Here is a 14,258-nt window from a genome sequence, read left to right as displayed (position 1 = left end):
CAATAATGCCCTATTTCTACTCTCCACTTGATAGTGATATTCCCAGTACTTAGGCAAGAACATGTTAATTAATAAGAGCTCTTTGAACTTCTTTGAAGCTGCTGAGATGTCTGAGGTGGCATGACAACACATGCAGGATTAATAATATCATTTGCACTTATTTTGGTATTTACATTAAATATTTATAATGCAGTATTTAAATTCACAGACAAGTCAGCTCCCTATTATCTATGTTTTAATATTTATTTCTGTCCACTTTTGAGGTGAAACTGACTGTATTCACCATCTCAGCCCATGTTTAAGGTGGATTGTCTCTGAAATGTGGAATGTTGGGGATTCATGCAAACATTTGAGGAAGGGCACCTCCCAGAAAACTTTCTTTGGTGCCTTTTACCACCTGCCTCTTTTACTCAGTCACTGGGGTTTTGCCAGGTCTTACACTGCTCTTTCCTCAACTTGTTTCCCTCTGTGCAGCTTTTCTATTTTGTCCTTCCATCCTGGAGCATGGCCTTCCCCTCCCTCTCCTGTCAGCCCCAGCCGCTCTTGTCTCACCCATCATGGCCCTTCCCTTCCTCCCGGTGGTTTTGTAGGATTTGCTGCCCTGGCCGCTTGGGCTGTCTCCTCGGTGGCCAGTGCTCCTGTTTGGCAAGCCAGCTGTGTGGCACTGCTGGGCACACATCAGCAGACAGTCAATGCTAGGTCCCTGTTTGTTGGTAGGGACAAAATGGAAGACAGAGTGTGCTAGTGTCTCTCCTCATCGTCTGTGTTTGACCCCACTCCTTCTCTGGACAACTTGGACTCTGTCGTTACTACATGGAACAGTGAGATGGGAATGTCAAATTATCTGTAGAGTGTTTCAATGCTAATCTGAAGAAAAGCTATTAGGCCTCATTACCCATGTGAATTGACACCAGTATGTAAGCACTGAATTAAATATATTGTCGAATGGATTTTGGAAAGCATTATAGCAGGCATTAAGCAGGTACCCAAATGGGAGGACAGCCATCCTATTTTCCTAACTGTAGAAATTATCTTTAGTCTTTCAACAAGCATGAGGTTTTCCCCATCCTTTTGGGGATTGGTTCAGTCAAGATGGTAGCATAATCAAGATGTCAGAGATGTTCCTAAGTGAGGAGGTTCAGAATCCAAAAGCCAAGAGAGGGCATTAATGAGTTCATGGCATCAGGTGAGTCTTATTCTATGTTGGCTCTCCCCAAGACCATCTTCAGGCTCAGTTATTCACTAAAAGGACTCACAGGACTCAGAAAAAAACTGTTATACTCATGGTTATGGTTTATTACAGCAAAGGGATACAGATTAAAAGCAGAAAAGGGTGAAGGTGCATGGGGTGAAGTCCAGGATAAACAAGACACAGGCTTCCAGGTGTCCTTTCCTAGTGGAGTCAAACAAATATGCTTAATTTTTCCAGCAATGATTTGTGACAACATGTGCGAAGTATTTGCCAATCTGGGAAGCTCACCTGAGCCTTAGTATTCAGGATTTTGACTGGGATCAGTCACACAGACATGCAATATCTGCATGACTGACCTCAGCTACTCAAACTCCAGCCTCCCAGGGCAAAAAGAGGTGTTCACCATAAATCACATTGTTGACATAAAGTATCTGATCATACTAGTATTGTGGCCCAAGGCCTCTGGCATGCAAAATAGTCTTATGAGGCAAAATATTACTAGGACTCAAAGCTCATCTCTCAGGAGCTGGTCAAGAGCCAGTCCTAAAAATAGGCCTGTCTTGGGAATGTGCAGGGGTTGAGCAACCCAACCCTTTCCTGCACACATTCCCAGGGTCAAGATACTGGAAGGCTTTGGACACATGACTGAGCTTATCCTACCTCAGCTGTTACCTTCCAACAGTAACATTCTCTCTTCCTTCCACATGGGATCATTGTGATTCAGAATAGTAACGACTATTTTCACAAAAAGTAGGTCATCTACAGCAAGGAGACTATAAATTATTATTGTTATTTGTATCATATCATTATTATTCAGGGGGTGGGGCATAGGAATTAGCCCTGAACGCTGCCTTGTTATCTCATAACAAGACAGAAATGCCTTTTCCCAAGGTTCTGAAGGCAAAGATAACTTCAGAGCAGCATTTCTCCACTCCACACTGGCATTTAACCTTCTCCCTTGCTCTTCTCTGTCTCTCTTTACCTGGCAGTGGCTGAGAAATCCTGGCCCCCAGCATGAGAAGCGGACTCTGTTTGGCGACATGGTGTGCTTCTTGTTTATAACTCCCCTGGCCACCATCTCGGGCTGGCTGTGCCTGCGGGGCGCCGTGGACCACCTGCACTTTAGTAGTCGGCTAGAAGCCGTCGGGCTGATTGCACTCACTGTCGCACTCTTCACTATTTACCTCTTTTGGACACTAGTAAGTATGGGCCGTGGCTGGGGTTCAGGCCATTTGGAGCTGGCAGCCTCACCGCTGGCACAGGCCTTTCTTCTTGTCTGTAACACACTCACCTGCCTGGTAGAAAGCAGACCTTCAGATGCTGGCGGGAGCGTGAGATTTGGTTTATGACTATGTGTGTGTGCCTTTGTGTGTGTGTCTGTGATGCTAAGGCAGATCACATAAAGAAAAAGCTCAGCTTCTGGGTGTCCATCAGTCAAAGACACAGACACACCTTGGACGTTTCCCTCCTCTAGTACTCTAGGACTCCATCTGTTATGAGGCATGGCATTTTCTTTCTCTTGTTTATATTTCTCACTTTTGCTGGGATTGTAGTATATTATGAATGATGCACTTGGCCGCTGTTGCTGTCACTGCCTGCACAGACCATGAATCCTCCCTGCTGGTTATTTTCTTCTTACGTCCTGACACAGCCTAAAGTCTTTGTTGGACGTGGAGGCGCACTTTGCCTGATGATTATTCTGTGTGTTGGGATATTGACTCTGCTGCCCATAAAAGCACTAATTTATCTAGCTGAGAAGCTGCCACCAAAGAAAGGCCATTTCCCAATAAGTGTTCTCGCTGTATATGAGGAAGAATTTTTAAATATCCCTTTTTACATCCTTTTAACTTTTAACTTCATGCAGTAGGTTGATTGCTTGAGTACTAGTTGACAGCACCCACAAAATGCAACATTTGATCTCTCTCTTTATGCTTTCCTCTGGGAGCTGTAGGGAAGGACATCACTGTCTCCTAGAATATTTTCAGAAGCTGGGCCCCCTGCTTCCTGGCATTACTCTCCTGTGCCTGCTCATTTCTAATCTGAGCACGTTCCATTGTTATTCAATATGTATTTCCTGTCTAAAATGTACCATTCCCATATCCCATAGCACAGTGTCAGCATGTGGAAGCTGCTTCTAGCATACACTTCCTCCCTTTCTCTGTCTCCCAGACCCTGTTCCTCCAGCTGCCACTCCCAAGACCCTATTCATTTCCCTCTTCTTCATCATATGGCTCTTCCAGCTCTGCGCCTCCCCTCCAGTGAGAGTGTTCAAACAGTAAGGAGATACATTTCAGTTTCAGTAAAGAGGGAGTGTTCTAATGCTAAGAACTTACCTGAGTCTTATGGTTGATTTAGACATTCTGTTCCCAGGCTAATGAAGCCCCAAGCAAAACTATTATTGCCTCCTTTAGAAGTCTACACTTCGGCCAGGCGCAGTGGCTCATGCCTATAATCCCAGCATTTTGGGAGGCTGAGGTGGGAGGATCACTTGAGGTCAGAAGTTTGAGACCAGCCTGGCCAACATGGGGAAACCCTGTCTCTACTAAAAATATAAAAACTAGCCGGGCGTGGTGGTGCATGTCTGTAATATCAGCTATTTGGGAGGCCGAGGCAGGAGAATTGCTTGAACCCAGAAGGCAGAGGTTGCAGTGAGCCGAGATCATGCCACTGTACTCCAGCCTTGGCGACAGAGTGAGACTTCACCTCAAAAAAAAAAAAAAAAAAAATAGTCTATGCTTCCAAAGTACGTCCTGGTTCATTTTTAATCAGGCAATGAAGCTGTTCCAGAAGCTTCCATTGTGATGGGAGGAGGGTTAGAAATAAGAAATGAAGGAGTCTAAGCAGCACCATCTAACTCTTGGTCCACAGCACCACTCTGGGAAAGTCATCTGACCTCTGTGAGGCTCAGTGCCCTCATCTGTCAAGTGGAAATACTGGTAATGCCCATCCTGCCAAATTCCCCTGGTGTTATGAGATTTAAGTCAACGTGTATATGGGAAAGTACTTTGGAGAATAATATAAGTTCTTGCCATGTTTAGAGGTTTTCTAGTCTACAATTTTTTTTAGAAGAGTGCCTATGATGAAGGATGGATGAAGTGAACTTAAATGCTGGGCTTTCAAAACCAATGTAAGGCCTTTCTGAAATCCTGCTTTGTGAAGCATACACTTATCTAACAAGAAAGAAACAGGGTGATAGGTGGCTGGAAAGGAAGGAAGAAAGAAAGAAAAGAAAGAAGGTTATCTTGAGAAAAAATGGATGTGACCTTGTTTCATCTCCCATCCCAGGTGAAAGAAAGGTTTGGGTGGAAAAGGTACCTAGACTAGGCTCTTTCAGGAAAATGGTAACATACTTCATTCCAGAAATATTTCTCACGGGCGGTGCTAGGCATGCATTTAGAATCCAAGGGCCCTGTGTTTAAACCCAAGATTTAGCATCCTAATAACAGTGTAAATTCAAATAGGATACTTAACCTCTCTGTTCATCCTTCCTCTTATACAAAAAAAAAAAAAAAATACAGGAAATAATTGATAACCACTGAGTCAATGGGTTATTGCAAAGAGTGAGATAACGTCTGAGAACATACATGCAAGCACCTAGCAGAGTGTTGGCCCCAGGCTCCTTCCTGCGGCTTCCCTGCTCTGCCAGCTTCCACCTTCCCCCTGCCTTTATAGAATGCAAAGTTAGGGCAGGGAAAGAAGGCATCTCTCCCCTTTGACTGGTGTGAAAAACGTGCTGTGGAGTCAGCTCAGCAATAGGTTACTGAACATAGAATAACTCCATCCCAGATAAATGCCGTACTGAGCAGCCCTGGCAAGAGCTGTAATTCAGAAGCTGACAGCACTTGGAAACTGCCCTGCAGCAGAAACCCATTGTAAACAAGCTGTCAAGCTTAAGGAGAATATGCTGTGAAAATGTCTTAGATAAACAAACATGGTGTCAGTCCAAGCCTGGGTCCTCAGAGGAGCCGTTTCTGGAAGGGCCTCCCTGGTACTGTGAAGAAGGACAAGCGCTCATGCTGCACGCCTCAGAGTGCCTTGGAGTTTCTCGCAGGCACACATGGCGATGCGGGTCCAGCCCTGACACACCCTCAGGGAGTCCCACCTTCTGGAACCTGCTGTGTTCCAGGAGCACACCTGGGCCCCAGGAGGCCAGGGCCTTGGCCAGCTCCACCCTAAGAGCTCAGGTAGAGGTGTCCCAGAAACATCACTATCCATGTCACAAGTGATTTGAAGCCCGTGGACAGACACAAAGACAGCTGGCTGAGAACTGAGTCCACATTAAACATGAAGAAATTGTCGGTAATGGACTTGGTATTAGCCCCAGTTTGGAGTTTGGAGGAGAATTGAGGCACCGTGTACAGGAAGTCTTTCCACTCACTATATCACTGGTGCAACCAGTGTCCAGCACAGAAGGGAATGAATGAGCAACCGGGTTCCTCAAAGGCTGATTCCTGGTCCCATGGTTTGATTGTTTAAATTCTTCTTATAAAAGGGGAACCGCCAATGGAATGCTGTCCTAACAAGGCTCACTGTGGGGCTGCTTTAGACACATCCCCCACAAGGCCTACGAGCAGCCTGAGGGTATTCAGCGGTATTTCCCCATGACCAATTCACTCCTATACTCCTTTCCCCAGTATAGGAGAGATATCTATCTCTTTCACTCAGTGCAGTGAGAGATAGATAGGTGAGCTGGGCACATTGCTGCGGAGGCCGTTTGCCAAGGCCTCGTCCCATTGATATCCCTATATCCCTAAGTCACACCATCACTTCCAGAGAGAAAGGGCAAAATCAAAATATGTAATCAGATATCCCAAAGCCTTCTGTGGCTTTTTTTTTTTTTTTTTTTTTGAGAGGGAGTTTTGCTCTTGTTGCCCAGGCTGCAGCGCAGTGGTGTGATCTCGGCTCACCGCAACCTCCACCTCCCGAGTTCCAGCGATTATCCTGCCACAGCTTCCCGAGTAGCTGGGATTACAGGCATAGACCACCACACCCAGCTAATTTTGTATTTTTAGTAGAGACAGGGTTTCTCCATGTTGGTCAGGCTGGTCTTGAACTCCTGACCTCAGTTGATCCGTGCGCCTCGGCCTCCCAAAGTGCTGGAATTACAGGCGTGAGCCATGCGCCCGGCCACCTGCTGTGACTTTATAGCACACCTTTGCCCCAGCCACAGTCACCTCCCTTATGGGAAGAGTAGATGCTAACATTTTCTAACCCTCTCATAATATTCATGTGATCACAGCTCTTTGTACAGCAGACTTGCCCATGATAGGAGGTTAGTTAGATGAATAAACTAAGAAACTTCAGGAAGCCCATCCCATAAGGAGTAGTATTTTTAGAATAGTGGCTCTATACTCTCTTCCTCCTCTCTCCTAAACTCAAAACTTTAAGAAATATCTAAGTGAAATTCCTGACGACATTGTTTTAGCATCTTTTTATTTTATGTTTTCTTTTTCCTCACTGCCTTATTCTTCTTCTAAACTAGACCTCCTTTCTTTCCAATTATATTGCATTGCAGGGATGCAGTGTCTTGGAGCATCTAGAGAAGTAGCATTAACCCAGGGCAATGCAAACCTGTGGTCTCCTTGGCGTTGTGCTCAACTGCCTTTATTTTCCCTGACAAAGAAGCGTCTTCTTATGATGCTGGCTTTTTATTGATTGAATTTGACTGCAGACTGTGGTGATTAACCACAATTAAAATAGATTAATGTATAATAAGATCTCATCTGTTTGTCTACACAAGTGGGCTGAATTTTTAAATTTCCTGGCCAAAGAACCAGGAGACCTGCTAAGTCGTTGACTCCCCGTGTTCCTTGAAGCAGTGCGTCTCAGGCTTGAATGCACATGCGGATCACCTGGGGATCTTGTTAAAATGCACTCTCTAATTCCTTAGGTCTGGGTGGGGCCTGAAATTCTGATATTCTAACAAGCTCCCAGGTGATGCAGCCTGCTGCTGGTCCAGGACCACGCTGAGAGCAGAGCCTTAAAGAAAATAGCCCAATCCCTCTCTGTCTCTCTTTTTCTTCTTCTTCTTTTTTTTTTTTTTTCTGTTACCCTGTATCTAAAGGGTGTCACAAAATTCTTTCTTATATTTAAGACACACAAAATAACAGCCCAAGAACACTAAAATGTATGCTCTGTGCCCTGTGCTAGGTGTTTTATATGCATTACATCAAGTATCATTATTCACATCTTACAAACAAGGAAACTGAAGCTTGTTGACAGCAAATAACTTCCCCAAGTCATGCAACCACTAAGTAGAGGATGCAGATTTCAGGCCCATGTGCCTGGCTCTGGAGCCTGCGGCCTGCACTCATAGCTACTTCTCCAATTACTAATGCCAGTGTGCGCAGCTCTCAGCATCATGGAAAAGGGACTCTTTATTTGAAATCCAGCTTTCCTGTAATGTTCACAGATTCCAGACTTCTTATATTGCCAGAGTTCCTTATTAGTATAATACTTGTCTGCATTCCACCTCTTTCCTGACGTTGGCCCTGAACAGCTGGCTTCCCAGCCTGCCTCTCCTACATTCGTGAGTGACACCAAGCAGCAGCAGGACAGAATAGATACAAGAGAATCAAGCTTGAAAAAAAACCCAAAATGATCCACTTTGGCATGTTTAGGGACTTTTGAAGAAAAGCACATCTGTGTGAGTTTAAAAGCGTATATTTTCATACTCAACTCTCTCTGGCACTCAGCCCATGACATCTGCTTTCTAGCCTCAGAAATTTGAATAAGTGGCCTTGAATTTCACGACCCTGCCGTGAAGACTAAAAAGCCCATTCTGATCAAGGGCCTGCACTTTCATCTACTTCCAGAAACTCGAGCCCAAGTCATCAGGCCAGCCTATTTTCTGACCACCACAGACCTTTAGTGGGATCAACACAACCCATCCACTCCCAGATAATTAAACAGCCCAGACCTGATTTGTCACTCCAAGCTCATGGGCTCCTTCCTTTCCAGCACTTACCTACACATCAGACTCTGAATTTCTTGGACAGTCCATCAATGTTTTATGCCGGCCTTCTCCAAAACAGACTACAGGTTTAAGCATCTCATTCCAATGTATGTACATAAAAAGCGAGCACCTCGGCCGGGCACGGTGGTTCACACCTGTAATCCCAGCACTTTGGGAGGCCGAAGTGGGTGGATCACCTGAGGTCAGGAGTTCGAGACCAGCCTGACCAACATGATGAAACCCCGTCTCCACTAAAAATACAAAAATTTGCCAGGCATGGTGGCGCATGCCTGTAATCTCAGCTTCTCAGGAGGCTGAGGCACAAGAATCACTTGAACCTGTGAGGCGGAGGTCGCAGTGAGCTGAGATCATGTCACCGCACTCGAGCCTGGGTGACAGAGCAAGACTCCATCTAAGAAAAAGAAAAAAGGAGAGGCTTAAGTTTGAAGCAGTGTTGCAATCAGAAAATATAGGATGCTTATTCACTCATTCATTTACTCAGCAAACTCTTTTGAGCAACTTCCTAAGTGCCAGGCACTGTAACAGGTGCTGGGCATGCAAAGATGAACATAACACAACCCCTGCTCTCAAGATGCTTCTAGTGCAGGGGGAGAGAAAAACATGCACAGTGCTGTTCAGGACACTCAGTGCCATGTGGGTAAGCTTGAGGCACAGTGGGCACCCAAGGGAGTCATGCCTCACCCCCTCAAGAAGATTTATTAGGGGAGTTAGTGCCCATGCTGCAATTTCCTTACTGGAAGCTGTAGAATGCTAGAGCTGGATGCAATCAGGAATCACCCATTGGGGCCATCAAGCTGTTGTGCAGGTTGTCCACAGGACAGTACAAAGGGTGTCCTTCATATCATAGTATGAATGGGATCCTTTGAGTTATGCAGAGTCTAACTTGCAGGAAGGTACGTGAAGCCCTAGCATCCCACTCATTTAATGGAGAAGAACCTAGGCACCTGATAGGCGCATTGCCGAGGTCACACAGCTGGGCAAGGGCTGGCATTGTATCCACCACTAGTCCAAAAATAAATCCAAACTCAGAAAGAACCTCATTTTCCCATTTATATCCTGAATTTACCCAGTATGAGGAGGAACAAAGGAAGCCACCATGCAAGCCCTGCCCATGTGTCCACACATAGGGTGCTCTTTGGCTGCTGCCCAATCTCTCAACACTCACTGCATGCCAGAGCCATTTTGCCCAGGGTTCTTGCCCTGCTTTAGTGCTGCCAGCTCTTTGAAGCTCTTTCAAATGACGTATTTGTTTCTTGTATTGATTATCCACTTCTGCTCACCTGAATTCTTTTCTCTTCCTTTTCCTCTCCCACCCCCAGGTGTCATTTAGGTACCACTGTCGATTGTACAATGAGTGGCGTCGGACCAATCAGAGGGTGATTCTCCTCATTCCAAAGTCTGTCAATGTACCTTCTAACCAGCAGTCCTTGCTGGGCCTCCATTCCGTCAAGAGGAACTCGAAGGAGACAGTTGTTTGACGTTTGTGTGGTTGGTTGGTTGATTCATTGTTTGGGGTTTGGAAGTGTCTGCCCTGGGGTCATGCACTGAGCCACCCCCAAGCCCTTCCTTAAGCCTGTGGGTCTAAGAACATCCAGAGCGCGTTAGCACATTACCCCGAGCAACGACCTCCGCCAGAAGAAAGCAAATGCTGTTTTACTTCAAATCATGGATGCTGCAATCATATGATATTTGCTAAGCTGCCAAACATGTTTATTTAGCAGATACTGTATGGAATTTTCTGAACACCTCTTTAACGTATGAGGAAGGTTGTCCTGCTACGGATGCAATTCAATTCTTCCTTTTTTATTACTATTTCAAACATACAAAAATATATATATATATATATATAAAACTTAGATGATAATCAAAATCAAAAAGCCAACATAAAAACTGGTTTCTTGGTTTGGTTGGGTCTTATTTGAGTTAGTTTATTTGTTTCTCAGTTTCTCTTATGGATTCTTTGGAGTACTTTGGTAGCCTGAGTGGTCTTTGTCATCTTTTTCCGTCCGTTACCCAAGGAGACAGCATAACAGATGCAGAACAAGTCATATTTGAAGAATGTTTTCTACTAAACTTCATTTAATTATTCAGTTTTTAAAGGGAAAAAGGGCATGGCAACGCTCCACATAGTGAGCTGTTTATTTAAATATCATTAAGGAGAAAAAAATATGGTGAGACGCTCACTCCTTTCAACTTGTTTGGTACTCACAGCTGATAGAAGCTATTTTCTAATAATAAATAATCCAGTGTGTGAAAGACAAAACCCACTGATTGCAATACTCTTTTTTAAATCGTAAAACCTGTGAAGTTTCTCAAAGCAGGTTTTAAAAGGAAAAGCAAAAAGGTTGGTGTTCTCACTCCCATCTCATTTAGTGCATGTCTTAATTCTGCATTCATAATGAATTGGAGGATCATTAGACATTTCTAGGAACCCTAGACCTGTTTTGCATATCAATTAGCATTCCCATTGCTCTATTGAATTTCTAGCTTGACAGGTAGATGTGGCAAAAAAAAAAAAAAAAAAAAAAAAGCCTGTCCTAGCAGCCCTGCACTTATTCTAAGACCCCTTTGTCTGATTCTTTAAAAAGAGCCCCACACAGTGCCTTCCCCCAACCATGAGCCAATTCTGTCACAGTCCGAAATAGACTTTTTCTAAGGGTTTCGCGTCCCTCTTTTATCCGTCGCAGGGGTAAAGGGTCTGATCCGCAGCCTGCATTGTGCGCGCGCCGAGGCAGGAGCGGATGTCTTCTGAGGAGAGCGCTGGCCCGGGTTGACTCTCAGGCTCCCGGCTGTCCGCCCGCCCACACGCAGCGAGGAGGGGCGGAGCCCTGCTTCGGGAATGCTTAAAATATGGAATTCTAGAACATGACCCACATTCTGAGTATCACTCCAGCATCTGCCTTGTGCTCCCCACGTGGGAAAACGAGAAGTGCAAAGGAGCAGGCAGCGAGGAGGGTAGCGATTTTTGTCTGCAAATTGATGGAGCTGATGCAGGTGTCCCCTTTGTCGGGGAGCCCTCCATTCACTGGCTGCCCCCAGCGCTGCCTGGGGAGGGAAACAGCTGTACTGCTCTCCGCTGCAAAACTCAGATGTGCTTTATGGCTTGTGACAATAGATTTCCTCCCCACCACGCTTCACTTGGACACTTCAATTCCAGTAATATACGTCTCGGCCCTTCTGTTTACTCCGCCCTGCTCACCCCTCTGGGCTGTCATTAGCTGCACCACCACCAACAGTTTCTTAATTGACCTTTTTAAAATGCTGGACACCACCGGCTGCACACAGCTGCCACACATTAAATTTCCAGAGCAAAGAGTCCAGCTTGGTAGCTGGTGAATTGCAGCCCTGTAATATACTTGATAAATGACGTCCACCCAGCCTTAGTCCCTGAACTGTCAGGTGAACGAACCGTGACGCCTCTCAACTGAATGGCACAACATTCATGAGAGGACCATCTCCCTTCTCCTCCCTGCTTCTTCCATGAATTAAGGAAGCAGCAGATTTCCAGGATGATTTCCTGTCAAGGTTGGTTGCAGAGAATTCCTGCCATCTTGGTTCATGAGATGAGACATGACACCATCAAAGGCAGCCAGGTCCCAGGCAGTCAATGGGGATCCTGCGTTAGGAAGGGTTTGCACATTAATACTGTGCCTGTGCCACACCTCTTTCCTTCGTGTTTGCATCCCTGCCCTATGAAGTAAAGCAGAGTCCAAGATGCAAGGAGTAGATTGCATGTGGGATGGTGGCAGGACACCCCTGGCAGCCAGGCAGAGCATCAGTGCCTCCCTTCCCAGGTCACCAGCTTGGGACCTCCTTGCGAGAGGCTCTGATCTCCATCGGCATCAGGGCCCATAGGGGATTCTGAACTCTTGGAGGATATTTCATCCCCTCCAAGCCATGCCCCATGGAAAGGGCTACACCTCCTACAGGAAGGGGTGCCTTTTGTTCATGGGTACAGAGGCACGGTGCAGCTTACCAGCACCCTTGCTAGCCTAGACCTCTTCCTGTACTTCTTTTTGAAAGATCAAGAATGAAGAGGAAGAGATGAGGAGTGGGGGGTCCTTTACCTAAAGGACCCTGGTGGTTCATTGCTTCTCTTCCACGGACTTTTTTAAAAACTCCCTCTCTTCCATACTCCTTGCTGTGATTCTGTCCTAATCATTTTTCTTGAGAATATCATGTAGAGATAAATGTGTGTCACAGTGAAGCCAGAAGGTGAATTAACAACTAAGACAAATCCAGCATGCTCTTGCCTGCCCTGCATGTGTGCTCATTTGGGGAAGGACGGAGGACACAGGGCATCGACACAAATTCTACAGCTCCTCAGAGAACAGAGCAGAGACTCAGATGAGCTGTAAAATCCATTAAGGAAAAATAAATGGCATGATTTGGAAGTTACTTTGATTTGTCTTTCATTGTCCTAGTCTCCCCTGCCCCAAGTGCCTGGGCCCTGCCATGGATTGACACTTTCAGTGGGGCTGTAGCCATAGGCATTTCATTTTCAGTGAAAATAATTCATCTGGGGCATGGAGGAGCCAAAGGAGAAAACGGAATTGAAATCGCAGCCCAAATGACCCCACACTTGGGGAAGCAGCCAGCTTCTGGTTCCACTTCCTCCTAGGTCCTTATCGTTCCCCTCGGGACACTGACCCTGGCTGGGCTCTGGGTCTGCGCCTGCACCATGCATCTTTCTCCCATATTTGAATCCCCTCAGCCTTGCCTGACACTCCACACAGTTTATGCAGCTGCCCACACTAGGAAATGCCCCATGGCCCAAAGAACCTGAGAAGGAAAGACAGCTAGGAAATGAAATCAGGAAATGCTTCCTTTCCACTTCAATCCAGAGTGTTCCTAGAAGCTGCCTGAAGGTCTGCCACACAACTTGTAGTCCCTAGTGCTAGATGAGAAATGTAGAGTTGTGATTCTGATGCCTGAAGTAGAATGGGAGTTGAGCCAGGCATGGGGACAAGGTTCAGGCTTATTTTAGGACAAGAAGTTAGGGACCATGATGGACTTGGCTTGACATCATTCTTCCCAGCCAAGCATATGAGGACCTGCTTTCTGCAGACGGACCACATGAAGTCTGGTGCTGCTGAGGTTGGAGTCATGAGAAGTTGGTCCTATGGCTTGTGATATCTGGACAACTGCTAACTCTTTCGAAATGTCAGTTCTGCAGAAATACATGGGCTACGACCCACCGATTTTGTTATTTTCTTTTTTTGTTTGTTTGTTTTTGAGACAAAGCCTCGCTCTGTCGCCCAGGCTGGAGTGCAATGGCACGATATCTCGGCTCACTGCAACCTCCGGGTCCTGGGTTCAAGCGATTCTCCTGCCCCAGCCTCCCAAGTAGCTGGGATTACAGGTGTGTGCCACCACGCCCAGCTAATTTTTGTATTTTTTAGTAGAGACAGGGTTTCACCATGTTGGTCAGGCTGATCTCGGACTCCTGACCTCATGATCCTCCCGCCTCGGCCTCCCAAAGTGCTGGGATTTTTCTTTTTTTATTGATGCCTTCAGATGATACACTCTTTTTTTTTTTTTTTTTAATGGTTTCACAAAAGTCTCAGTGTCTAGGAATTGGCTTTAGGACATTTTGCCTTCCTCTTGCTATTTCAGTCATTCTGGGGTGATCCTGGCTCCTCTTCCCAACATGATAGAGTAGAAGAGAACCAGTTAGGGAGTAATGCTACATGAAGGTTTTTTGTGTGGCTTCTTTTTGAGACAGGGTCTCACTCTGTCACCCAGGCTGAAGTGCAGGGGCGCAATCTCGGCTCACTGCAACCTCCGCCTCCCAGGTTCAAGAGATTCTCCCACCTCCACCTCCCAAGTAGCTGGGATTACAAGTGCCCACCAACATGCCTGGCTAATTTTTGTATTTTTACTAGAGACAGGGTATCACCATGTTGGCCAGGCTGGTCTCAAACTCCTGACCTCAAGCAATCCATCTGCCTCAGCTTCCCAAAGTGCTGAGATTACAGGCATGAGTCACCATGCGCAGCCAAGACTACATGAGTTTGAATCCTGGCTCCACAGTGTCCCAGCTGCAGATTGTGTACAAGTGACCCCATCTATCTAAGCCTCAGTTTTTGC

The 14,258-nt window shown here is 46.0% G+C and overlaps 1 protein-coding gene across 1 annotated transcript in view; it reads left to right on the top strand.

The window, feature by feature from the left end:
* MARCHF3 (membrane associated ring-CH-type finger 3) overlaps positions 1-12,566 on the top strand; it is a 148,785-nt gene extending 136,219 nt beyond the window's left edge. Inside the window, exons 4-5 of the mRNA XM_003900053.5 lie at positions 2,182-2,391; positions 9,488-12,566. Coding sequence (XP_003900102.1) covers positions 2,182-2,391; positions 9,488-9,646 — 369 coding nt within the window. The 3' untranslated portion in view covers positions 9,647-12,566. The remainder of the gene's footprint in view (positions 1-2,181; positions 2,392-9,487) is intronic.
* The last annotated feature ends 1,692 nt before the right edge of the window (positions 12,567-14,258 follow it).

The sequence above is a fragment of the Papio anubis genome, chromosome 5 (genome assembly GCF_008728515.1).
Source record: "Papio anubis isolate 15944 chromosome 5, Panubis1.0, whole genome shotgun sequence".
NCBI classification, from domain to species: domain Eukaryota; kingdom Metazoa; phylum Chordata; class Mammalia; order Primates; family Cercopithecidae; genus Papio; species Papio anubis.
The sequence above is the reverse complement of the archived record's forward strand: the minus strand, read 5'-3'. Positions and strand labels throughout refer to the sequence as shown.